The 25,515-nt window shown below is 47.6% G+C and overlaps 1 protein-coding gene and 1 long non-coding RNA gene across 2 annotated transcripts in view; one reads left to right on the top strand and one right to left on the bottom strand.

Annotated features, from left to right (window-relative positions):
- LOC144769498 (uncharacterized) overlaps positions 1 to 25,515 on the top strand; it is a 362,974-nt gene that overhangs the window by 108,387 nt on the left and 229,072 nt on the right. The gene's annotated exons all lie outside the window — the stretch shown is intronic.
- LOC144769497 (proton-coupled amino acid transporter 1-like) overlaps positions 1 to 25,515 on the bottom strand; it is a 469,650-nt gene that overhangs the window by 297,465 nt on the left and 146,670 nt on the right. The window contains exon 3 of the mRNA XM_078653627.1: positions 18,498 to 18,588. Within this exon, the coding sequence (XP_078509753.1) occupies positions 18,498 to 18,588 (91 nt within the window). The remainder of the gene's footprint in view (positions 1 to 18,497; positions 18,589 to 25,515) is intronic.

The raw sequence follows: 25,515 nt of genomic DNA, 5'->3' as shown, positions 1-25,515 counted from the left end.
GTAAAACTGGTACTGAAGCGCTACCATTGAAAATCAAACATGGTCTGGGCTCATAACTGAAGGTGCCTCTCCAGTCATTGATCAGTTAGGGCATACAATACGCCAAGATATAAGCACTCAGTAACTCCTCCTAGCTTTCAAACATCCATCAGACCTCCCACTGACTCATTCTTGCCTTCATCCACAAACCCATCCCCAATAAAACAGACACACAATCTCAACAAGTGTATGGAAGATAAAAGGAAAAAGGCAGTAAAAAGCAAACAAGCCTCCACCTAAACCTGTAAGGTAAATGCTAGCAATACAAAAAATACAATTAAACATGACAGCAGTTGGCTGCCTTGCCACAGTATTGCACATAATGTATTGTTTCAAAGTTCTAACACAGTTGCCACAAAAGCAACACATTAGCCTAGCCATCTTGGAGGGAAAAAAAAGGATCTATGCAGAATAAATTCCAAGATTACCAACCGCTCAGTAAACATTGCACTGGACGGCCATGTTCAAATGCTAAAATGTATAATGCATCACTGTTGTACCGATCCAAGGTGTCCAACAAATGCTTCACAAAACTGTAGCTATCCTAATACTGTAAAACATTGATGCACTATGGACAATACAAATTCAAGATGGCCACCCAGTTTACAAATAGTGGCCAAACCGCGTACATGCCAACTTACAAATACATTTCAGTGTGAGGAGGGGGCAGCCTTTGGAATGTGCAGGGCTTGTGCAGAAAGCTACCTAAGAGGCACTCTGCCCCTCACCATGCCCCACACCCCCTCCCAAAAAACAAAAAAAACAAAAAACACAAAAAACCTAAAGGCTTGTAGGGGCCGTTGCCAACGTCTTAGGATGTGTTCACACCTCCTAATGGATATCAGCTGATTACAGCCACCAAAGACAGTCTGGAAAGGCACTCTGAGCAGTGGTTTTCAGCTTCTCTTTCCTGCCACTGTGTGATTTTGGGTCCAGCTCGGATGACCGTGTGAAGGGAGCCGAGATTGTGTGTCACACAGTGGCATCATGCGAGTTCGCAGGTCTGACACAGGATGTAGCACACTTACAAATGCCTGCTGACCTATGTACACATTTTAGGAAAGTGTATTCACGATCCACCCTGAAAGGCCTACTGGCGGTAACATATTCTTTTCACAATAAACAAGTCAGGACTACTACCTTTGTCATAACTTTTCATAACTGTTAACCTCCAAGTGTGGATTCCGGAGTAGCGTGCTACTCGCCGAAAAGCGCTTCAGCATTTCATCACGAGTAGTTAAGTGCTAACAATCACAATAAAAAACAAGCATTGGCATTGCCAATAGGTCTCGCTTGTGGGACCTTATAAGTATTTAGTTTTGCAGCACAATATGATGAGTGGCGTTGCGTGTGTGAGTGGCGTTGCGTGTGTGAGTGGCGTTGCGTGGGCGAGTGGCGTTGCGTGGGCGAGTGGGGTTGCGTGGGCGAGTGGGGTTGCGTGGGCGAGTGGCGTTGCGTGGGCGAGTGGCGTTGCGTGGGCGAGTGGCGTTGCGTGGGTGAGTGGCGTTGCGTGGGTGAGTGGCGTTGCGTGGGTGAGTGGGGTTGCGTGGGTGAGTGGCGTTGCGTGGGTGAGTGGCGTTGCGTGGGTGAGTGGCGTTGCGTGGGTGAGTGGCGTTGCGTGTTTGAGTGGCGTTGCGTGTGTGAGTGGCGTGGCGTTGCGTGTGAGTGGCGTTGCGTGTGAGTGGCGTGGCGTGTGAGTGGCGTGGCGTTGCGTGGGTGAGTGGCGTTGCGTGGGTGAGTGGCGTTGCGTGGGTGAGTGGCGTTGCGTGGGTGAGTGGCGTTGCGTGGGTGAGTGGCATTGCGTGGGTGAGTGGCATTGCGCGTGTGAGTGGCGTTGCGTGTTTGAGTGGCGTTGCGTGTGTGAGTGGTGTGGCGTTGCGTGGGTGAGTGGTGTGGCGTTGCGTGGGTGAGTGGCGTTGCGTGGGCGAGTGGCGTTTTGAAAATGCAAAATTGTTGTTTATTTATTTTTGTTTGTGAAATAAAGTTAAATAAAAACAATTGTGCATTTTCAAAACACAAGCTAACAAAAATGTCACTGCTAATAAATGTATCTGTTTATATTTGCATTAAGGGTGCAGTACTTCACAACTCTACAGGGACACCTAGTAACAGCCTGTGGTACTGCACCCTTTCCTTGAGACCTAACATGGAAATAGAATTACGCAGTGTCGTAAAAAGCAAAACAAAAAAACATTAGCATTGGCAATGGCAATAGCTCAAAGTTACACTAATGCAAGACCAATTGCATTACAAATACTTGTTACATTTTGGTTACCGATCCGTGTCGGATCAGTGACTAAAAATAGAAGAAAACATATGAAAGTGGTTTTATTTCATTTTTAAAGTGGATGGGTGATTCTGAGGGCGAACGTGATGGGGGTGGGGGGGGCGAGAGAACGAAGCAACAAAGGGGGGAGGTGGAGAGTATGTGGAAGCAACAAGGTGATAAGTTGCACAAAGGGCGCCGGTGGTGGAAGCCGTGGATAGAGCACATGGACAAGCGCAAGAGAGAGGAATCAGGGTGAAGCCGGTGGGTGACAGAACAACAGAGAGTGCAGGAGGAAAGACTTACACAAGAACAAGCGTTTTTTGAGTGGTTTTGTAGCCTTTGCGGTGTGCCGCGTTTTAACTTTATATGCTTAAAGCTAAAGCGCGGGGTGCCGTCAATGCTATACAAATTAAAAAATAGAAAGTGAAGGCAGGCGCCCGCCATGTTGAAATTTCACTAATGCAGACCTATTTCATTGCAAATACTTGTTTAATTTTGGTTACCGATCTGTGTTGGATCAGTCACTACAAATACAAGCATAGGTGTCGCATTTGTGAAAGTTAAAGCTCTTGGTTTTGAAAATGCTGAAAAGCCGAAGAGGTATATGCTGTGGGTGGTCTCTGCAGCAGGACGTAAGTCAGAATTTAAAAGCCCAGGCAGTGGCCAATTGGAGGAGCAGGCCTTGAGGACAGCATGCATCGTAAAGGGCCGGTGAGCTGCTGACAATAGACGCATGGGTACGATAGTTAAAGTGTACCATAGTTAAAGTTAAAGCAAGGCAAGGTGCGCTGTTGAAAAGAATTACGAATATTTTAAAAGTGGATTTAGGTGAGCCGCGCAGCACAAAAGTAAGGTGCGCAGCTGAAATGTTAAATCTAAAGCATGTTGTGTCGCATTGAAAATAAAAACAAAATAGTTAAAGTTATAGTGCGACGTCCAGGCAAGTGCTTTTTGGTAAATATAAAGCGGCCACACAAGAGTTGCGGCCACCATATTTTAAGTTAGAGCGAGATGTCGCAGCATGCCCTTTTTGTAAATATAAAAAGCGATTAATAATGTGCAATATCCAAAGCAGCTGTAGCCAAGGATGGGGAGCGGGCGTGTACAGTGAGAGCTTTTTGTAAATATGAAGCGGCCAATAAAGCGCGACGTCCAAGCAGCTGTACCCAAAGAAGAGGAGAAAGCTTAAAACGAAACAAGGAAAGCCGTAGGGGGGGGAGGGGGGAGAGGGGGGGGTCGGGAATGCGAACGAGGGGAGAAGTGTGGCAGGCAGATGGCTGCGCGGAGGGAAGCCGGATGGGGGAGGGAGAGCCTGGTGGGGGGGGGGCGCAAAGAGGAGAAAAGAAATGCGACACGGCGGGCAGGGGAGGGGGCGGAGCGGGTAAAAAAAAAAAAAAGACGGAGGGAAAGGCAGATAAGGGGAGGGCATTGCTGTGGGGAGGGGGTGTAGGAGAAATGCACACGGCGGGCAGGGGAGGGGGCGGAGCGGGGAGAGCGGCATGTGGGTGTGAAGAAGCCGGGGCCTTTGAAGTGAAGCTAAGCTTCACTTCAAAAGGTGTCGGAGGAATGCGGCTGAGGGAACAGACGGCGATTGCGGCTGAGGGAACTGATGTGCACGCGCTTTTAAGCTCAATGCACATGCGCATTGAGCTTAAAAGTCACGGGCACTGCAAGGAATCGCCACGATTCCTTGCTTGTTAGTTAAAGAGTGGTTAAGCCGCAATAGGCTCGCAAGCTCGATGCGCATCGACAGGCGAGACCTAAACAGAGACCAGGCCTAGTGGCTAAAACAAACACTTGTCGCCATAACTGACTCACACCTGTTGTGTAGAGCATACTGTTTCCGACAAAGCAAATACAAGTGCAAGAAAGAAACTCTTCAGCAGAAGCAAACAACTTTTCCCCAATCAAAACAGGAGCAAATTAAGCCCTTAAAAATTGACATTAAGTTTTTGCCAATTCTATTCGGCCCCCAAAAAAAGGGGTCAGTAGTTGCTTCATGGCCCCAAATTAGTTGCATGTTACCGTGAGCCCCTAGGAAACACGTGCTTGGGACTGCATACATGTGTGATGGAAAGCCCAGAAAACAGTGATGGTTAGCTGTGCAAGGCACGGGCGCAGGCGGCAGGAGAATACTTCCGGCCTGGGCTGAGCCCAACTGGTATACATAGAGGGTTAACAAGTGCATTTTCCTGCGTTGTTGTCCCTGCGCCTCCGGTGCCCACGTCAATGGGTGACTGTTCCTGTACTGGGCTAATGTACTACAACTGCAGAAAATGGCAAACGCAAGCCTTCTAAGAATAGGCTGCGCGCAGCGAAACTGCAGCCAACAGCACGATTTCCTCTCTCTGCGGTTTAGTGACTGACCACAGGACAGAGCAGCGTCGAGCAGCACTGAATCAGCAAGTGCGACAGGAGTTCCTCTTTACCAAACATCTAACAGGGACTAAGATCTGTAACCGGTCCCTTGCAGGGCTGCTGGAACGCCGAGTTTGCTCTTACGGGCATGGAGTATAATAAATCAACATGAATCAAACCTGCCTACTCGCTCGTGCGCAAACCATCAAATACACAGCCCTTTGGCTTTGTGGGCGAGGGCGGAGTCAAGGGTGGCGCCGAGGGGCAGGTGTCCAGGCACACTGCGCCAGTCCAGTTTCCTGAAGGGAGGCCCTGATCACCGGGGAGCGGGTCCTCTGATAATCGTCCATACTGTAAGGATGGGCTTGTACATATGAGGCAGACACCTTGTAAATAAGATGCAGGTTATTTATTTATATTTTATCAGCTAACACACAGAGCGCCGAGCGTGTTCCTTCACACAGCTCCGGCACCCGAATGATCGCGCTCGGAATACGCGATCCAAAATGGCCGCCGTTCACGCTACGCTGTGACGTAGCGTGAACCAATAGAGCGGCGACTCTACACATCTCCCCCTGTCCAAACAAGTAATACAGTCTATGGGGGTATTTTAGTCCTTCACCCATTTCATAGTCTCGGAATCTGGCGGGTCTCACTACTCTGCGCCCGCCTCTGGCGCACCTTACCGGAGTGGATGTAGCTTCCTTCTCACCCTGAATCATCGACTCCGTCTCCTTATCCTTGTGGTCCAACACTCTCCCTTTGACGTCTGGTTCTTCCTGTCTTTGTCTGGCAATGTTCGTATGTGGGGTACTTTCACTTTCTGCTCCCCATCCCATTTCTGTGCTGTCTTCTTCTCCTTCCTGTTTGTCGGAATCATGTCCCAATGTGCCTCGGTCCAACACTTCGGGCTCCCGTGCCTCCGGGGCCCATTGCACTACTTTATTACATCAAGCCATGCGATCCTGGGACCACACGTTCCCGTCACTCAGCCTGGCCGCTCGGCCCAACACTTCTCTAACTTGGAGCGGCTTGCTATATTTGCTGTCCCCTTTCCGTTGAAGTGTGGCCAACTTGACTCTCACCCATTCACCTTCTTCCAACTGTGTGTCCTTTACATTTCTCCTCTTGTTGTAGTGTTCCGAATATATTCTCTGGGCCTTTTCAAGGTTTGCTTGTACCACCGCCGGGGACCACTTACTGGTCACCGTCTTGTCCTTCCACGCCCTGTTGTCCTTTGTGAACGGATCTCTTCCTCTAAGAATCTGAAAGGGACTGTACCCCGTTCCTGTGGGGGTGATGTGATACGCCCATATCATATGTGACACTTCCTTCTCCCAGTCCTTCCCCATCATGATGGCTGCTTGGATGGAGCCCATCAGGACTCTGTTGAACCGTTCCACTTGCCTATTCCCTGCCGGGTGGTATATGGACGTGTGTTTGGAGCAGACCCAATTTCTTTCAATACATTTTAACCACTTGTCAGAGGTGAATTGTGGTCCGTTGTCGCTTAATACACTTTTGGGGATGCCTTCCCTGAGGAAGATGGTGGTGAGAAACTTCAATATGGTATCCGTACCCATCTCCTCCTTAACATGCACTTCTGGCCACTTCGAGTATCTGTCTACTAGGACACATATGTATTTCGGGGTACTTTGATCATCCAGGATGGGTCCCAAAATGTCAATGGAGAGTTCTTCCCATGGATTTCTCGGTGTGTCGAATTTTCCAATGGACGGCCTCAATGGTGTCATGGTCTTATCGTCTTGTTGGCATTGGCTACACTCCCTCACATGGCGTTCCGTTTGCGTGTCCACTCCTGGCCACCAGTAGCCTTGTTTGGTCCTCAATTTCATCTTTCCTATCCCTAGGTGGCCTTCGTGTAGTATGGCCAGCAGTCTGGTGATGAGTCCTTCTGGGGGTACCACTTTATCCCCCCGGTACATAAAGATTCCCTTGTCACCAAGTGAGAGCTCTTCTCTCACCTCAAAGTACTTTCTCATCTCTCCGCTCAAATGTTTCTTCTCCGGCCATCCTCCCGTGATGTACTCCTTCACCTGTTGAAGGTTCTTATCCGCCAGGTATGCTTCTTTCCATTCTTGGCGGCTGATTACTTTCTCTGGGTCCTCCATCAGTGCCACCATTTCGTCCTCTTCTACCTTGTCTCCTTCCTCCTCTTCCATAGCTGATGCCCTGCTCAAATAGTAAGCAACTTTATTCCTGCTACCTGGGATGTACTCAACATCATATCGATATTCTAGCAGTTTCAGAGTCATTTTCGCTATTCTCGGGGTAGTACTGGCATGCCCACTGGACGTGAGGACTCTTACCAAAGGCTTATGGTCTGTTCTCAGTCGAAATCTTGTGCCCCATAAGAACTGGCGAAATCTTCCCAAAGCCCAGACCGCCGCCAGCATCTCCTTCTCAATGACACTGAACTTCTTTTCCGTGTCCGTTAGAGCCCTGGATGCAAAACTGAGGGTTTCCGTTGCTCCTCCTTCTCTGTCTTGCATAAGGACTGCGCCGAGTCCTTTGAATTTGAATTCAAAAGAATTTATAAAGCGCACGTATACCATGCGGTTTCTTGGCGCTGGAGGATGCTAACACAAAGGGCAGGAAGGCGGGTGCCTAGGACAAAAAGGCTTGCCGGAAAAGGAAAGTTTTAAGGGCTCTACGAAACTCCATGTAGGAGGTAGCCGATCTCATGGCGAGCGTGAGTGTGTTCCAGAATGATGGGGCCAGGACGGAAAATTTCAAGCCTCCCATTCTGCGTTTCTTAAAGCGAGGAACTGAGAGAAGGCATTTGGAAGAAGAGCGCAGCTCTCTAGTAGGGTGATAGGCCTGGATTGCAGAGGAGATGAAGGCGGGGGCCGTCCCTGCACTGGCTTGAAAAGTCATACAGCCCATCTTAAAGAGAGCCCGCTCTTTAATAGGCAGCCAGTGTAGTGCTTTAAGTAAAGGGGTGGCATGATGGAATTTAGGTAAGCCATGGATCAGGCGGGCCGCCTGATTCTGCACTAACTGAAGGCGTTGAAGGGCATAAGCGGGAACACCGTTATACACGATGTTCCCGTAGTCCAGCCGCGATAGAACCATCGCCATAAGGATCAGCTTAAGGGCCGGGAGAGAAAAAAACCTGGAGATCTTTCGGATAGTGCGAAGAATGAAGAAACAAGAGGAAACAACAGAACTGATCTGGGAGTGAAGTGTGAGATGTTGGTTTAATGTAATACCTAGTGTTTTGACTGAGACTGAGGGAGAAGGAGGGGAACCGAGAGAGGAGGGCCAAAAAGTGGGGGACCAGGGGCTGCCGCTGCCACCGGTCAAGACTAACTTAATCTTATCCGGGTTGAGTTTGAGTTGGTTACAATTCATCCAATCCCGGATAAACAGCATGACCGATTAGAAACTGTGGATATCGGCTGATGAGGAGGAAAGATTAAAAATGAGCTGGAGGTCATTGGCGTAGTTATACACTGTGACCTCCATCTGTTGTAATGCAAAAACACGAGGAAAGATATACAAATTAAACAATAAAGGGGAAAGGGAGGACCCTTGGGGGACACCGCACTGCACTTTGCAAGGAAGAGCAGAAAAGTCAGCCAGATGGACGGCCTGGGTCCGGTCGCTCAGGAAGGAGCTAAGCCAGGCCAGTATCGAGCCCCCCAAGCCCGCCGCCTTGACACGGGACAAAATAATTGAATGGTCACCCGTGTCAAAGGCGGCGGACAGATCTAGAAGGACGAGAGCCTGAGGGGTGTTTGTATCCAATCCCTCCCTGAGCTGGTCCAGAACAGAGATGACGACCTTCTCGGTCGAATGTCGAGGGCGAACGCCGGACTGGCAAGAGGCAAGATACCCACTGTCTTCCACAAAGGAGCTAAGTACCTGGGTGACGTAGGACTCAAGGACCTTGGCCAGAAAAGGGAGGAGGGAAATTGGCCGATAATTTGCGGGGACGGAGGGTTTGACCCCAGGCTTCTTTAAGATGGGGATGATGGTGGCCGCTTTATGAGGGGTAGGGACTATACCTTGTCTAAGAGAATCATTCATAAAGGTGAGGGGGGCAAAAACGAATCAGAGAAAATTTTAATCAGGACGTGAGCTGGGCAAATATCAGCAGGGGATCCTGACTTAACACGAGCCAGGAGAGGAAGAAGGGTTTCTTTGGCTGTACATGGGTAAGGGTAGACCTATTGGGGGGAGGCTGGGGATCACAGAAGGAAGGGGACGGAGGGGGTATATTGGCCTTGATCAATGAGACTTTCTCAACGAAAAATTCGTTGAGGGAGTCGCACAGAAACTGAGAGGGGGGGGTTTTAGGGATATCCTATCAGAGGAGGCCAGCTCCCGTACAGTGGCAAAGATTACTCTTGGCTGGTTCTCTGCGGCAAGGATCCTCCCCGAGAAGTATTCGGTCTTGGCGTGGAGGATGTCCCTTTTATATTCGTTAAGGACTACTGTGTAACGTGCTTTAAGAATGGGACAATATGCACGCCTCCAAGCACGCTCTGCTTGGCGCACCTCCAATTTTTTTGCTTTAAGGCCATGGGAGAACCACTTATTGGCATCATGGGTGCGTCTAACCGTGACGCGCTTCATGGGGGCCACTTGGTCGCAAGCCATCGAAAGCCAACTGTTGAGCGTGGCTACTTGAGGCAGAGGGGCAAGGCCAGTTAGATCCGGGCACGAGGTTGACAAAGAGGCACAGAGGGAAGGGATATCCACTCTACTCCAATTCCTAGCCCAGGTATTTCTGGGGAAGGAAGGTTTTTTTGCTAGGCTGAGGTCTAAGAAAAAAGAAATCAGAAAATGGTCAGACCATGCACACGGAGTAACGGAGGGGGCGGTGATCGGGACATTAATAGTCCAGATTTGGTCCAGAGTGTGGCCATGAGAATGGGTAGGGGTATGGACCTGTGAGACAAAATTAAGGCTAAGTAAAAGGTGAGAGAAGTCTCTAGACAAGGTGTCCTCCGCCGGGTCGTTGGGCCAAAAATTAAAATCCCCTAAAACTAGGACCGATGCATTGTTAACTACCAATGTGGCCAGTAAGTCCTGAAAGGCGGAAATAAAACCGGGGTAGGCTGGGGTGGGCGATAGACCAACACACACGTGATAGGAACCTGAAAGGAAGCGGAGCGCACTACTAAGCAGTTGACTGCTAATATGGGAGGGGAGGGGAGAACCTGAAAATGAAGTCCAGCTCGAGCAATCAAGGCCACCCCCCTCCCATCTTCCGATCCGGCTGATCGGCACGGAGGACAAAGTAGGGGGGGGAGCTGCCAGCACGTTCGGTAAGGAGTCTGACCGAAACCAGGTTTCTGTTAAAAACAGAAGATCCGGCTTGTAGGAGTCCAGGAGGTTATATAACTCCAATTGATGTTTTACCGCTGGCATCTGTTGTGACTATTGTCCGTCCTTGTGGGTCATACCCTCTGAGGGGTATAGCTTGAGTCACATCCTTCTTGACACCTTCGAACTCTCTCTGAGTCTCTTCTGACCATGCAAATGCCGTCTTTTCTCTCGTCAGCATCCGCATGTGGTGGGTTTTTGATGCAAAATGCTGTATGAACTTGCTATAGTACTCGCCCATGCCTAGGAAAGACCTGACTTCCTCTTTGCTGGTTGGTGGCGGAGCATCACAAATTGCCTTGACGTTCTCCTTCTTCGGAGTGACCCTTCGTTCTCCAATTTCATGCTCTAGGTAGGTGACGGATGGCATGCTTAGGTGGCATTTCTCCCATTCTGCTGTCAGCCCCTTTTCTTCCAGCACTCTCAGTACCTTGGTCAATTTGGTATCATGGTCCCTTTGATCGCTTCCCATGACCAAGATGTCGTCTTGGAAGTATTGGACCCCTTCCACATCTTTGAAGAGGCGGTGCATCAGCTTTTGGAAGACCGCCGCTGCCGATACCAACCCAAATGGCATTCTGCAGAATTGGTAACATCCGAGCGGGGTGATGAACGATGTCAACCTCCTGCTCTCCGGGTGTAATGTAGGGGTGGGCGGGCAGCTACGCTCCTTCGACGGAGCATGCGTAGTGCCGTCTGCTACGCATTTTGCGGTGCGGGCGTAGTAGCCGGCACTACGCATGCTCCGTGGACGAGCGTAGCTGGCCCGCCACCCGCCTCCCTCCCGCCCTCAGTAAATACCCCCTTCAATGTTTAAATAAGTTTAAAACCACTTACCTGGTCCGCGCGCGTCCCGGGGCTCCCTCGTCTTTTTCAGTGCGCGTCTTGAACCCTAATGCGCATGCGTGGCCGCCCGCGCATGCGCATTTCTCGCTAGAAATGCGCATGCGCGGGCGGCCACGCATGCGCATTAGGGTTCAAGACGCGGGCACTGAAAGAGACGAGGGAGCCCCGGGACGCGCGCGGACCAGGTAAGTGGTTTTAAACTTATTTAAACATTGAAGGGGGTATTTACTGAGGGCGGGAGGGAGGCGGGTGGTGCGTAGTGGGGCTACGCGAAGTGCGCAGGTGGGCGTAGTTTCTCGCCCACTTTGCGTAGCTTCGCGAAGCCCCACTACGCTCACTACGCCCAGGGTTAGTGTAATGATATCTGGTGGTATGCTGACGTCAAGTCGATGGTGGAGTACCATTTCTTTCCCTCCGTCTTCGCCAGCATTTCCTCGATGCGGGGCAATGGAAACTTCTCTACTACGATGCTTTTGTTTAGCTCGCGGAGGTCCACACACAGTCAGACCTTGCCGCTTGGTTTCATCACCACCACCAGGGGGGCCAGCCACTCTGCGCATGTGATGGGTTCAATGATGCCGTTTCCTTCCAAATCGCGCAGTTCCTGTTGCACCGCCTCCCTCACGGCTATTGGTACATTCCGCACTTTATGCGACATTGGTGTGGCATCTGTCTTGAGGATGATTTGGTGTGCAAACTTCTCCAGTTTCCCCACTTTACCACTGAACACTTTGGGAAAGTCTCTTTTCCACTTCTCCAGGTCTGGCCACTGTTCTGGTTCCATCAACAGTACCTGCACTGCTCCTCCAGGGTCCAGTTTGATGCCTAACTCTCCCTGGTCCATCCAGCCCAATACCGATGCACCTTTCTCCGTCACGTACAGTTTGCAGTCGGCGCTGCGTCCCCTGAATTCGAATGTCAAAGGCCGGTAGCCTGCTATGGGGATGCGGTTACCTAGGTACGTGACCGGTCTGATGTCCGGTGGTTCAAGATGTGGGCCTAGGCGGGGCAGGAATTTCTCTGTCCATACTGCCCGTTGTACCAACGTATATGGTGAGCCTGAGTCCGCTACAATGATTATTGTTACGCCACCAATCGTCATGTCCAGCACCGTTTTGTTCGATCTTCTACCGCTCACACTCAAAACTTGGTCCTCGATGCATAGTATCTCGTCTTCCTCCTCTTGGTCTCTTCCTTCCCCGACTTCCTGGTCCCCATCAACAAATTTCACCGTGTTGCGGGCCATTTTTTTCCGACAAACTTTCTCATAATGTCCCATAACTCTGCAGAACATACACTTAGCCCGGAAGGCCGGGCATCGTCTGTCATTCGCCTCGTGGTTCCAGCTGCCACATCGGTAGCATGATGTCTTGCTCCCCTTTGACTGCCTTCCTGGCGGACCTGGTTTCCCTTGCCACCTATTGAGTCCTTTGTAGTTGGAGCTTGTGTTCCTGTTCCCTCCTTTCGGTTCTTCATCCTCTATTCTGTTGACCATAGGCCTTGCCGCCGTTTCCCTTTTTGCCGCCTCGGCACACCTGCGTGCCAATTCTGCCTTCTTCACCATTGCCATCGCCTCTTTCAACGTGGTGTCACCGCACGACCATAGTTTGTCCTGCACCGACTTCATTGTGGTGTGCATCACTATTTGGTCCCTGATGAAGTCGTCATGGAGTCCTCCGAATTGACATGTGGATGCCAACTTCTTCAACGCTGCTACATAATCGTCGATAGACTCACCCGGTTCTTGCTTCCGCTGTTAGAAGTTGTACCGGTCTATGGATACGCAGACCGCTGGCCGGTAATGTTCGTCGAGTTCTTCTAGGGCGTGTGCGTACACGTCATCGTCACTCGATTGCCGCTGCCTGGGTACTAAATTCTTGAACACTCTGATCCCCTCCGGGCCCAAGTTATGTAGCAAAATTCTCCTTTTTCTGACGCTTGTGAACGGTTCTTCATTCTCATCCTCCAGGACCTCAATGTAGCTAGTAATGTATTCTTTCCAATCCTCCCACTTCATCAGGGGTTCACCTGGCTTCAGTAGGAATAGAACTGGCGCCGTCGCTGAGGTGGATTGGGCGCACATGGTTTCCCGCCCTTTCGGCGCAACGTTCTGAGCTTTGGGGCTGCCCGGCGCGCCGTTCTCTTCGTCTTCACCCGGTCGGGACTGGGTCCCGTCCTCCACACCTGTCTCAGTGGTCCCTGGATCCGGCAGCGCTACTGGCCGGCCTGTGGTCTGGCAGGGTGAGACGCCTGGGACACCTCGCTGTATGTGGGTACGTGGTGCGCCGCAGTGGTGCCCCTTTTAGCCCCTTTTGGGCGTCCAGTGCATGGGCTCACCTGTTGAACTGCTTCTGCCACGCTCTGTGTGCTCCTTATGTGTTCCTGCTGTAGCTCTGCCTGTTCCCCGGTCTTCTGGCTCGTGGGTGTATGGTGGGGATATTTCCCAGGGCCAGCGTGCCTCTGCAGTGGGTCCTCTTCGTTTTTGTTTTTTTCCGAATCACCTCGTCGCCATTGTAAAGATGGGCTTGTACATATGAGGCAGACACCTTGTAAATAGGATGCAGGTTATTTATTTATATTTTCTCAGCTAACTCACAGAGCGCCGAGCGTGTTCCTTCACACAGCTCCGGCACCCGAATGATCGCGCTCGGAATACCGATCCAAAATGGCCGCCGTTCACGCTACGCCGTGACGTAGTGTGAACCAATAGAGCGGCGACTCTACACATACCCAAGGAACAGGCATGTAATCCCGAACCTTTACACCATTCTCGGAGCAAGGGCTCTTCTCCTGCACTAGGCCCAGGCCGACAAACACAAACACAAACAAAATCAATCGTGTCCAACTATATATAGTGAAGGGGTTTTATCGGGATTCAGCATCACACGAAACAAGTACCCCATGGGCACCAGCAGTGTAATGTTCCCTAATACACCTAACGGGTAACACAAAATAGAATAGTGCAGAAACGCAGAGAAGGTACATGTCCAGCAGCAACGCAAGCCGCCCTCAGACGTACAGAATAACAACTGAAGCTGCAGTAATGCTGGTTCTATTATGCAAACACATAATAGGTGCAGCAGCAGTTGAAGTTTACTTCACATACACAAAGTGGGCCCAGGGGGGTGGAGCCAACCGGCAGCAACCGGCTCAAATTAAGTACTGGCTTCAGGCAAGGAGGGGAGCGGTGGTGTAAGGCAGCAGCAATAGAGGACCGAGTGCAGCCGCCGCAGGGGACAGTAAGCTGATCTGTTAGGTGCACAAGGACAGCATATACAGGCAGATGGAGTAGGGGGTTGAGTCACAGTTCCTATGTCTTGGGAGGCAGGGTCGAGCCACCATCACGGATTCCATTCACCCATTCACATAGTCAATTTGACTCGGGCAAGTGCGTGCTTGTGTGTTTTTTTTTTTACATTGCTGCATTTATTTAACATTATCTATGGCAGGACCTCCACCCGAGACCGCCCCTCCTCCCCACCCTGTCTCCCTCTGCTAGGAGTACCAGCCGACCTCCTCCTATACTGCCTGACAGAAACACATCAATTACTTTCATTTTTCAGTCTTCAGAGGCGCCTGTGAAAGGAGGGAATACCTTTCAGTTGTGCTTTCCAGAATAACCTGACATTTTCCCCCCAAACCGAGGCACGCATTTTAAATTAAGAATAGTGTTGGGACACCGGGAGAGCCCAGTGAAAATCGGACCTATCTGTGGAAATCTGGCACGTCTGGTCACCCTATATGGATGACTTTCAGTCATGCCTGGTGGGCAGTGGGTTGGGACGTGCTGCAAATGCTGTCCAGAGGATGTGGCTTCTGGCCATGCCCTGCATCCACTTCTCCATAACTTAGTGCACTGACTGCAGGGTGTGCCAGGTGGAAGCGCCGCATGCCAATTACCCAGCGCCCGTGCCACCCAAGCCACCTGTACAAAATCAGTGGATACAGAGCCTGGTCTTAGGCTCTGCTTTGTCCCCACTCCCCATGATCCCAAGCCCCAGGGCTTTAAATGGGATGAAAAAACTGGGAGGTCTCTCAACGGGGCGTGGAAAATGTAATTAAGGGTGTGGTTTAAAAACATGTAAGCTAAAAATCTGTGCTTAGCATAGTGTGCTGCCCGAGTTGTATTTTGCTGTTTCTGTCATTGTATCCAGATATATAATACAAGAATCATTGTATCTACAGCATGCCAGGACTATTGGCTTTGTGAATGGTTGTTAGTTGCATACGATAAATAAGTAGCAACTATGGCTTGTAAATAATATTGAAAAAGCTTCCACTTTCAGCCCTGGTGACACCACGACAATGTTGCTGCTCCTGAGTTTCAAAAAGAGAAGGGAAATCCAAAGAGAATATGACTCTCTTTAAAGGACTTCCCTTCTCCTACAACGCTCACCTGGCATGACGTCATGCCTTAACTTCTCCACTAGTGAGATGTGAGTAGTGTGAGCACATGCACATCGATGTGCCTGCTGTCACTGCAGTCCGGAAAAAAACGGACTGCCTTTGCCAGGGCACAAAACAGAGCCCGATAGAGATCTGTTTCGAGGCCCCCTTTAAAAAACTGCAGATGCTCAGACCCGGTGAGACCCGGCCCACTTAAAGCCCTGCCAAGGCCTTTCCACACATCAACGCTGGCATAAGGTACAGTGAATGACCTTCCTTCATCCCCCGAAACGAATGTCCCTCACCCTCTAGACTTGGTCATAGGGTGCATCTGTCAGCCACAACCTGTACTCTAGTGCATCACCTTCACTGGGTGAAGTGTGTCCTCAGACGACACATGGTCATGCCTTGCGGCCAGTCCTTATTCCATGAAACCACTGTGCACAGCCTCTAAATTGTACGGTGCACACTGGGTGCATACGCTGCACACAGACCCCATTCCCAGAAACCCCCTGATATAAGGCCACCTCTGAAAATGGCAAAAAACAAGCTCCGGATTGTCGGCCGCCCAAGCCCAGTGACGGGTCCGCATACCTCAAAAGCCAGTGTGGGCAGCTTCCTGATACCCGAGTATTGAATTTGGCAAACATGCTCTGCGCCCAATTTGGTGTGTCCGAACCTACTACACACAACGTCTGGCAGTGAGCTGTGGGATCTAGCCACAGGACTGACCTTGGGCCATACTCTGCCCAAAGCTCGTACCCCTAACCTCTGCGAATGGTCTTTGGATTTGTAGAGGATGCACAAAATCATATCTCGACAGCCCTATATTGAAAACTGTCAGGGCTGGTACTTCAGCATCCCAATAAAGGTTTTTCACTCAAACTTCCCTCCCAAACGCCACTAGGACAATCAGAGGGTTTGCAAACGGCTGCTACAACCTGGTCTTCCTTCCAACCCTCTCTCCACTCTGACCCTCGATGATAAATGTGTCCTAGTGAGCAGGAAGAGGAAGAGCCAGACTATTGCAGCTTTATAGGCAGAATTTGGGATCACATCAACACTGGGACAGGGATTAGATTGATACCAGGACACTGGACACGTGTTGAAAACAAAGAAACTCCAATGTAGACAATGGTGTAGGCCAGTGGTTCCCAAACTTTTTCAACCCACGGCTCAATTGACCCATTGCCTGTGGCTCCCCACTGATACTTTTTTGGGAGGGATGTAAGCCTGGCCTTGGGAGTACTTGCATATTTCTCCCTGAAAATAATTGGGATGAAGCTGATGAAAGTATTATAATCATACACGCAGGATGTTTCGTATTACTAAGGCGGCGCCTCTAATAAAATAATCCTAGTTATACTTTTTGCCCATGCCTTTTTTTAGCGTACCCTCTCAAACCTTTTAGTCCCACTTACCGTGCTAGGTAGCACCCCTATGCATGTAGGCCCTATTGCCAAAGTGTTTCTGCGCTTGAAGAATATTTGCATGCACTTCTATTTCTACCCAGGTCATACATGCCAACACACCAATCTCAGCAGGGTGACTAATGATTTTTTAAACCACATACAGCTTTATTTTTGCTGTCTCCTCCCTATAATTGCCTCCAAATCAATGCAAGTCAAAATCATTTCACTGATTTTTCTTTTTTTTTTAAACGTCCCTCTTTCTTGCTTCCAAATGTTGGCATTATGCCATACATGGTGTTTTACTTCTCTGTGCTCAAGGAGAGAGTAGGTATGTTTGGAAACGTGTCTGTACTGAATGAAATGTGTACTGGTAGTACCTATGGTTCAAGTACAAGTGTCACTACTTAATAATACTTCATGTGTTTAATAGACAGACAATTGTACTTTCTTGATAATTGGATTGGTGTAAAATGCATTTGGAATAAACAAAACTATTAACAAGTCCAACAAAATAAATCAGGCATCTACTGCGTACTTTGGGAATGTTGGAACGTGGGGATCCAGTGAAATATCGAGGTTCTCTCCCTCGAGATGCCATTATTAGGCACTACGTTTACAGCTTTAGGCATGTCACTTAAAAATCATCATTATTTACAACAAGGGGTGGTGATGGACAGAGTCTCTGAATTAAGCAGAGTACTCTCACCCAGTCAAGAGATCAGGGCTAGATCCAACACCGTTTTTTAGCTCATTGCACCATCCCAGTTTCAGAACCTGGCTGTATGCAAATTAGTCTGTCCCTGGCCCAGTGCATCATGGGAACAGGGCAGACCAGACTACAATCGACATCATGCGTTTAAGTCAAATTAGTTCAACTGAAGCAAACAGACCCTTCAACATTAAATGCATTAAAAGTGCTTGATGCACGGCTCCCCTGGCGAGGTTTGAAGGCTCCCCAGGGAGCTACAGTACACAGTTTGGGTAGCACTGGTGTAGGCTCATTGCCATAGGATAGAGGGACCTAAATACCAAGGCGACACTGACATAACATCACATTACAACTAAGGGTGGGTCACATTTCTGATTATTTGCTTTTGTGTAATTTCAGATAAACTGAGAGAATTTACGCAAAATCCAAATCCATTATTTTGTGCTATAGTTTAGGATGAAATGCATCCTCACTTTTTTGACACAAGGAGGCATTTTGCAATTAAATAAATAGTGTAAAAAAAGGATGCACTGGGAACAACAAACACTCAAATTCTATTGTTCCTGTGAGTTTGAGGTAAATTGTGTCTGCAAATGGCGAATTCAAGGTACATTTATACCCCCAATGGCACATAATTTCGCAAAGTGGCATAATTTTGAGATATTTGCAGAACAAACGTGACGTGAAATTCCCTAAATTACAGAAATTACACCGACATAATATACAATTGAGGCAGGTCTAATTATCACAGTAAATGTACAAGCAGAGTGCATGCTCTTTATCTCTACATACTGAAACACGCTGATGGCAAGTCACACAACTAGACACCAGCACATAAAGAATTCCTTCCACCACAGCCAGCAGTTAAAGGGTAAGGGAGGACACAGAAGCACTACACAACTTTCAACAACAGGAGCAAGTCATATACTAAACACACTGGGATACGTGCTTTCTGGATCAGAGAGCACATAAAAAACTAAAGGTACACATAAAAAACTAAAGGTACAATCACAACTGCAATGGTTGAGCCAGAGGAATACAACATAATCCACCATGATGTGTTATCTATGGTCCATGAGCCATATTTTGGTGCCATTCAGGCCTTTAAAAGAAGAGGACTTACCACAATGCCAGCATTCTTCACCGCGAGAGGCAGGCCCAGCATCCCGGTGCCGATGTTCCCTTTCAGTAAGTTTATCAAGGTTTGAAACCATCTGGAAAGAGGAAAACATATGTGTGAAAGGAGGAGTCAATTCTTTTTGAGTTAACAAAGTTCATATCTAGAACCAAGCCAAGGGGAATCGAGGCATTGTGTATCCGTACAATACCCCTGAAAGGCTGGTAGGACTTTAGAAAAACCAATCTAAGTACAAGCCAAGCATTATCCCATAATAAGAGACACCATGACATACGCATAACTGCAGCGATATCACTGATCATGAAAAACTCTCTTACAACACAACAAAACAGTCTGAGAGAAAGCACCCATAATACAGTCGCTTTAAGTGTAGCTGAACAATAAGACTCCTTATAGTCCCCAACAGTAGAAGTTCAATGAAAGTAAAAATGCCACTTTATACTGGCATTTAAAAGAACTTTCCATACCCCTTGCAAGTTTTAGACTGCTTTCTGGGTGGTTCAACGTCATTTTTATTCAGCACTTAATGTCCCTGCTAGATAGGGAAAATGTTCTCATCTGTATCAGCTTCCTGGGTGCCCTTGGTGGTGCAAGGTTAAAAGGTGCTGTTTATATAGTTTTGCCTATATCAGATACAATGGGTGAGGTTTAAAATGACATGGCGGGGCAGGGCATGCCTATTTTCACTACATATAAGCGTGACAAGTTGTCAGACATATTATGCACACTCACCCTCGGCCAGAGCAGCATTAAAAGCCACTACCATGTGTCGTGTACCGAGTGACAGCTCTCATTCAGGCAGTCTGATTTAATTCTTTGACTGCAGTTAGCTCTACCTTTATTTCTATCAGAAAGTGTGAAGTTCCTTGAGCACACACAAAAAATATTAGCTGATAAACCATGTAGGCTGATTTTTTTTGTCTAAATTATTGTGTGCAGCCATAACCACATGGCCCCTGATGCAGCTCTACTCCGGAAATATTTTCTAAAACCATATCACCTTTCCCTGAAATATCAAATTATACATCTACTCATCAGTGAGGCCCATAACACTGCGAGTTACTCACAAAACACTTCCATCTATTTCATGGATCGGTGAAATTCAAAGGAGAGCTGCTGTATCATAGCAGAGTGTCTAAATTAAAACTAAATATTTACACTATTTACACCTGCAGTTTTAATGAGTTTTACCATGGTTTTTATTAACAAGACATTTTATTCAGACACACCACCATTATGGCCAATGGATCTGCTAGAAAAAATTTGGCGTAGGAAAATACAAGACCAGCTTAATTCTCCATTTATCTAATTTTTATTACAAGCAAAGATTAGCATGTCTAACAGTTTATTCGCTTTACTTATTTCTTTATTCAAAAATAACTTTAAAGGAGTAAAGTTTTATTTCAAACAGTCATATTCATTTATTTCAGAGATTCAGAAAGAGACATTATCACTTAGATTTCAGAACGCAAATATTAGCAAAAGACAGATAGTTCCGAAAATTCATTTTTCTCCTAACTTCCCTAACTAATAACCTCATCTAAAGCTCAGTTCTCACACAAAGAAATAAAACTTTTATTCAAGAATTCTTATATCTCAGGAAAATCAGCATACCGACAGCATCTCAGGAGGAAATCGGAAGAGATTATTTTCTTAAGGAAAATCAAGACTTTTTATACCTTTTTCACTAACTATATCTATCTACAAAAGTAACTGTAAGCACAAACTCAAGTTCTGATTGGACAATTTGAGGATGGATGAGCATCACCTCATCATTCTAATATTGAATTTTCGTAGCATCAGCTGAATTTTAAAGAGTCCTTTGTTTGAGAAAGTCTTTGGCCTAGTCACATCCTCAACTAGCTACTATAGGTTCCTTTCCCACGATCAGTAACTCAAATGTTCATTCTGTTGGCAGTCATCAGAACTTCCAGGGTAAGCCGTCCTTGAGTCGCTCTCGCTCAGGCAGCTCACATTCAATCTCCGCTTTGGGCTTCCCATGCTCAGTTTATCTTCCATTCACAGTTAATAAAGCAGCCATCTTTTTACTAGGCCTCACGGGCCAGAATGGGAACTATCATAGAAACAAACACAAATAAACGTTAATTATCGAAATATAGCCCTTCTGTTTACCTCCCTCCACGCTAAGGGTTTCCCTATTAGTTGTTACCTAGCAAAATGAGCAACACGTATGCATGATATACTAACCTAACTCCATATTATTGCCACACAATACATAAAAAGAAAGCACATTCATGCCACTTTTGATTACATTAAAGCTTTGCATTAATAAACAACATGACGACATTACTATATTAGTTAGTTATAGTATCTATGAAAGCAGATTAGTATTCCCACGTGTATTTGTGTGTGCATTCTATACTACGCTAATTAATTTTTCCAAATCACACAATTAATAAAGGTTACAGTTATGAGGAAATTACTTCATGAGGGGGTGTACAAGATTTTGTTTCTCCACCTCGCTCCATCAACTCCCTCCTTTGGTGATTTTATCACCAAATATCTCCCAAAATTATGAACATTTTTATCCAAACATGTTTCAGGTTCTTCAGATTAGTATAATTTATACTCTAATATCTTCCTCTCTGGTTTCTCTAAAGACCTTTTCTCGAAATTCTTTCATTTCTATATCGTAGTTTTCCCTTTCACGTTTTTCTTGAATTGCCTTCTTTATTGACTTTCTAGTTTTCCTTCTTTTTCTATATATGCAACATAATCTTAACATCAAAAACATTAATACTATTATTGTTACTGGAATTAGTATCTTACCTATTATTGAACTACCTATTCTTGAAACCAATGTTTAACTGCTGAAAGACTTTTACTAAGTCGTTCAAGAACACCATCAACCTCCAGTGGTTCAATTTCCTTATGCAACTCTGTAATATTTGTAATGTACTTTTCAATATTTTGACTTTTGTCTGGAATGTAGGTACAACAGTGCTGCACCTTCAAAATTCCACAAACTCCTCCTTCTTTTGCCAATATTATATCAAGCAACAAGGGGCTTGTTTCCTTCCCAGTGTAAGAATTGGCTTTTGTAGTCTGGTCTGCCCTGTTCCCATGATGCACTGGGCCAGGGACAGACTAATTTGCATACAGCCAGGTTCTGAAACTGGGATGGTGCAATGAGCTAAAAAACGGTGTTGGATCTAGCCCTGATCTCTTGACTGGGTGAGAGTATTCTGCTTAATTCAGAGACTCTGTCCATCACCACCCCTTGTTGTAAATATTTTTGTCCACCCTAAGTGTGGAAGGGTATACTCAGATGTGAGTCCCTTGCTCATTGCACCATCAGGATTCATCAAGCCGGGCCGAAGACGGCTGAAATGCCAGAAACCGGTCCCCGGAAGCTTGTTTCCTTCCCTGTGTAAGAATTGGCTTTTGTAGTCTGGTCTGCCCTGTTCCCATGATGCACTGGGCCAGGGACAGACTAATTTGCATACAGCCAGGTTCTGAAACTGGGATGGTGCAATGAGCTAAAAAACGGTGTTGGATCTAGCCCTGATCTCTTGACTGGGTGAGAGTATTCTGCTTAATTCAGAGACTCTGTCCATCACCACCCCTTGTTGTAAATATTTTTGTCCACCCTAAGCGTGGAAGGGTATACTCAGATGTGAGTCCCTTGCTCATTGCACCATCAAGATTCAAGCAAGCCGGGCCGAAGACGGCTGAAATGCCAGAAACCGGTCCCCGGAAGCTTGTTTCCTTCCCAGTGTAAGAATTGGCTTTTGTAGTCTGGTCTGCCCTGTTCCCATGATGCACTGGGCCAGGGACAGACTAATTTGCATTACGGCCAGGTTCTGAAACTGGGATGGTGCAATGAGCTAAAAAACGGTGTTGGATCTAGCCCTGATCTCTTGTCTGGGTGAGAGTATTCTGCTTAATTCAGAGACTCTGTCCATCACCACCCCTTGTTGTAAATATTTTTGTCCACCCTAAGCGTGGAAGGGTATACTCAGATGTGAGTCCCTTGCTCATTGCACCATCAGGATTCAAGCAAGCCGGGCCGAAGACGGCTGAAATGCCAGAAACCGGTCCCCGGAAGCTTGTTTCCTTCCCAGTGTAAGAATTGGCTTTTGTAGTCTGGTCTGCCCTGTTCCCATGATGCACTGGGCCAGGGACAGACTAATTTGCATACAGCCAGGTTCTGAAACTGGGATGGTGCAATGAGCTAAAAAACGGTGTTGGATCTAGCCCTGATCTCTTGACTGGGTGAGAGTATTCTGCTTAATTCAGAGAGTCTGTCCATCACCACCCCTTGTTGTAAATATTTTTGTCCACCCTAAGCGTGGAAGGGTATACTCAGATGTGAGTCCCTTGCTCATTGCACCATCAGGATTCAAGCAAGCCGGGCCGAAGACGGCTGAAATGCCAGAAACCGGTCCCCGGAAGCTTGTTTCCTTCCCAGTGTAAGAATTGGCTTTTGTAGTCTGGTCTGCCCTGTTCCCATGATGCACTGGGCCAGGGACAGACTAATTTGCATTCAGCCAGGTTCTGAAACTGGGATGGTGCAATGAGCTAAAAAACGGTGTTGGATCTAGCCCTGATCTCTTGACTGGGTGAGAGTATTCTGCTTAATTCAGAGACTCTGTCCATCACCACCCCTTGTTGTAAATATTTTTGTCCACCCTAAGCGTGGAAGGGTATACTCAGATGTGAGTCCCTTGCTCATTGCACCATCAGGATTCAAGCAAGCCGGGCCGAAGATGGCTGAAATGCCAGAAACCGGTCCCCGGAAGCTTGTTTCCTTCCCAGTGTAAGAATTGGCTTTTGTAGTCTGGTCTGCCCTGTTCCCATGATGCACTGGGCCAGGGACAGACTAATTTGCATACAGCCAGGTTCTGAAACTGGGATGGTGCAATGAGCTAAAAAACGGTGTTGGATCTAGCCCTGATCTCTTGACTGGGTGAGAGTATTCTGCTTAATTCAGAGACTCTGTCCATCACCACCCCTTGTTGTAAATATTTTTGTCCACCCTAAGCGTGGAAGGGTATACTCAGATGTGAGTCCCTTGCTCATTGCACCATCAGGATTCAAGCAAGCCGGGCCGAAGACGGCTGAAATGCCAGAAACCGGTCCCCGGAAGCTTGTTTCCTTCCCAGTGTAAGAATTGGCTTTTGTAGTCTGGTCTGCCCTGTTCCCATGATGCACTGGGCCAGGGACAGACTAATTTGCATACAGCCAGGTTCTGAAACTGGGATGGTGCAATGAGCTAAAAAACGGTGTTGGATCTAGCCCTGATCTCTTGACTGGGTGAGAGTATTCTGCTTAATTCAGAGAGACTGTCCATCACCACCCCTTGTTGTAAATATTTTTGTCCACCCTAAGTGTGGAAGGGTATACTCAGATGTGAGTCCCTTGCTCATTGCACCATCAGGATTAAAGCAAGCCGGGCCGAAGACGGCTGAAATGCCAGAAACCGGTCCCCGGAAGCTTGTTTCCTTCCCAGTGTAAGAATTGGCTTTTGTAGTCTGGTCTGCCCTGTTCCCATGATGCACTGGGCCAGGGACAGACTAATTTGCATACAGCCAGGTTCTGAAACTGGGATGGTGCAATGAGCTAAAAAACGGTGTTGGATCTAGCCCTGATCTCTTGACTGGGTGAGATTATTCTGCTTAATTCAGAGACTCTGTCCATCACCACCCCTTGTTGTAAATATTTTTGTCCACCCTAAGCGTGGAAGGGTATACTCAGATGTGAGTCCCTTGCTCATTGCACCATCAGGATTCAAGCAAGCCGGGCCGAAGACGGCTGAAATGCCAGAAACCGGTCCCCGGAAGCTTGTTTCCTTCCCAGTGTAAGAATTGGCTTTTGTAGTCTGGTCTGCCCTGTTCCCATGATGCACTGGGCCAGGGACAGACTAATTTGCATACAGCCAGGTTCTGAAACTGGGATGGTGCAATGAGCTAAAAAACGGTGTTGGATCTAGCCCTGATCTCTTGACTGGGTGAGAGTATTCTGCTTAATTCAGAGACTCTGTCCATCACCACCCCTTGTTGTAAATATTTTTGTCCACCCTAAGCGTGGAAGGGTATACTCAGATGTGAGTCCCTTGCTCATTGCACCATCAGGATTCAAGCAAGCCGGGCCGAAGACGGCTGAAATGCCAGAAACCGGTCCCCGGAAGCTTGTTTCCTTCCCAGTGTAAGAATTGGCTTTTGTAGTCTGGTCTGCCCTGTTCCCATGATGCACTGGGCCAGGGACAGACTAATTTGCATACAGCCAGGTTCTGAAATTGGGATGGTGCAATGAGCTAAAAAACGGTGTTGGATCTAGCCCTGATCTCTTGACTGGGTGAGAGTATTCTGCTTAATTCAGAGACTCTGTCCATCACCACCCCTTGTTGTAAATATTTTTGTCCACCCTAAGCGTGGAAGGGTATACTCAGATGTGAGTCCCTTGCTCATTGCACCATCAGGATTCAAGCAAGCTGGGCCGAAGACGGCTGAAATGCCAGAAACCGGTCCCCGGAAGCTTGTTTCCTTCCCAGTGTAAGAATTGGCTTTTGTAGTCTGGTCTGCCCTGTTCCCATGATGCACTGGGCCAGGGACAGACTAATTTGCATACAGCCAGGTTCTGAAATTGGGATGGTGCAATGAGCTAAAAAACGGTGTTGGATCTAGCCCTGATCTCTTGACTGGGTGAGAGTATTCTGCTTAATTCAGAGACTCTGTCCATCACCACCCCTTGTTGTAAATAATATTATATCAAGAGCAAGACGATTTTGCATCACCATAGCTCTCATAGCAACCATTTCAGTATTTACCATTAAGAATCCACCTGCTGTGTCTGTTGACAAATGATCCACTATCATTGATAATCTTCGATTCGGTATGCATTAAAAGATATTCCCACTGCTGGTATCAGTGCTCCAAAAATATCACCTATTATTTCAATTACACTATCTCTTTTTCTACGACTTAAAGTTTTACCTATCTCATGTATTCCATTAGTACCTCTATCTACATGAAAGATTTTA

This window comes from Lissotriton helveticus, chromosome 7 (genome assembly GCF_964261635.1).
Source record: "Lissotriton helveticus chromosome 7, aLisHel1.1, whole genome shotgun sequence".
Classification (NCBI taxonomy): domain Eukaryota; kingdom Metazoa; phylum Chordata; class Amphibia; order Caudata; family Salamandridae; genus Lissotriton; species Lissotriton helveticus.
Note: the sequence above shows the minus strand (reverse complement) of the source record. Positions and strands in the feature narration are given on the sequence as shown.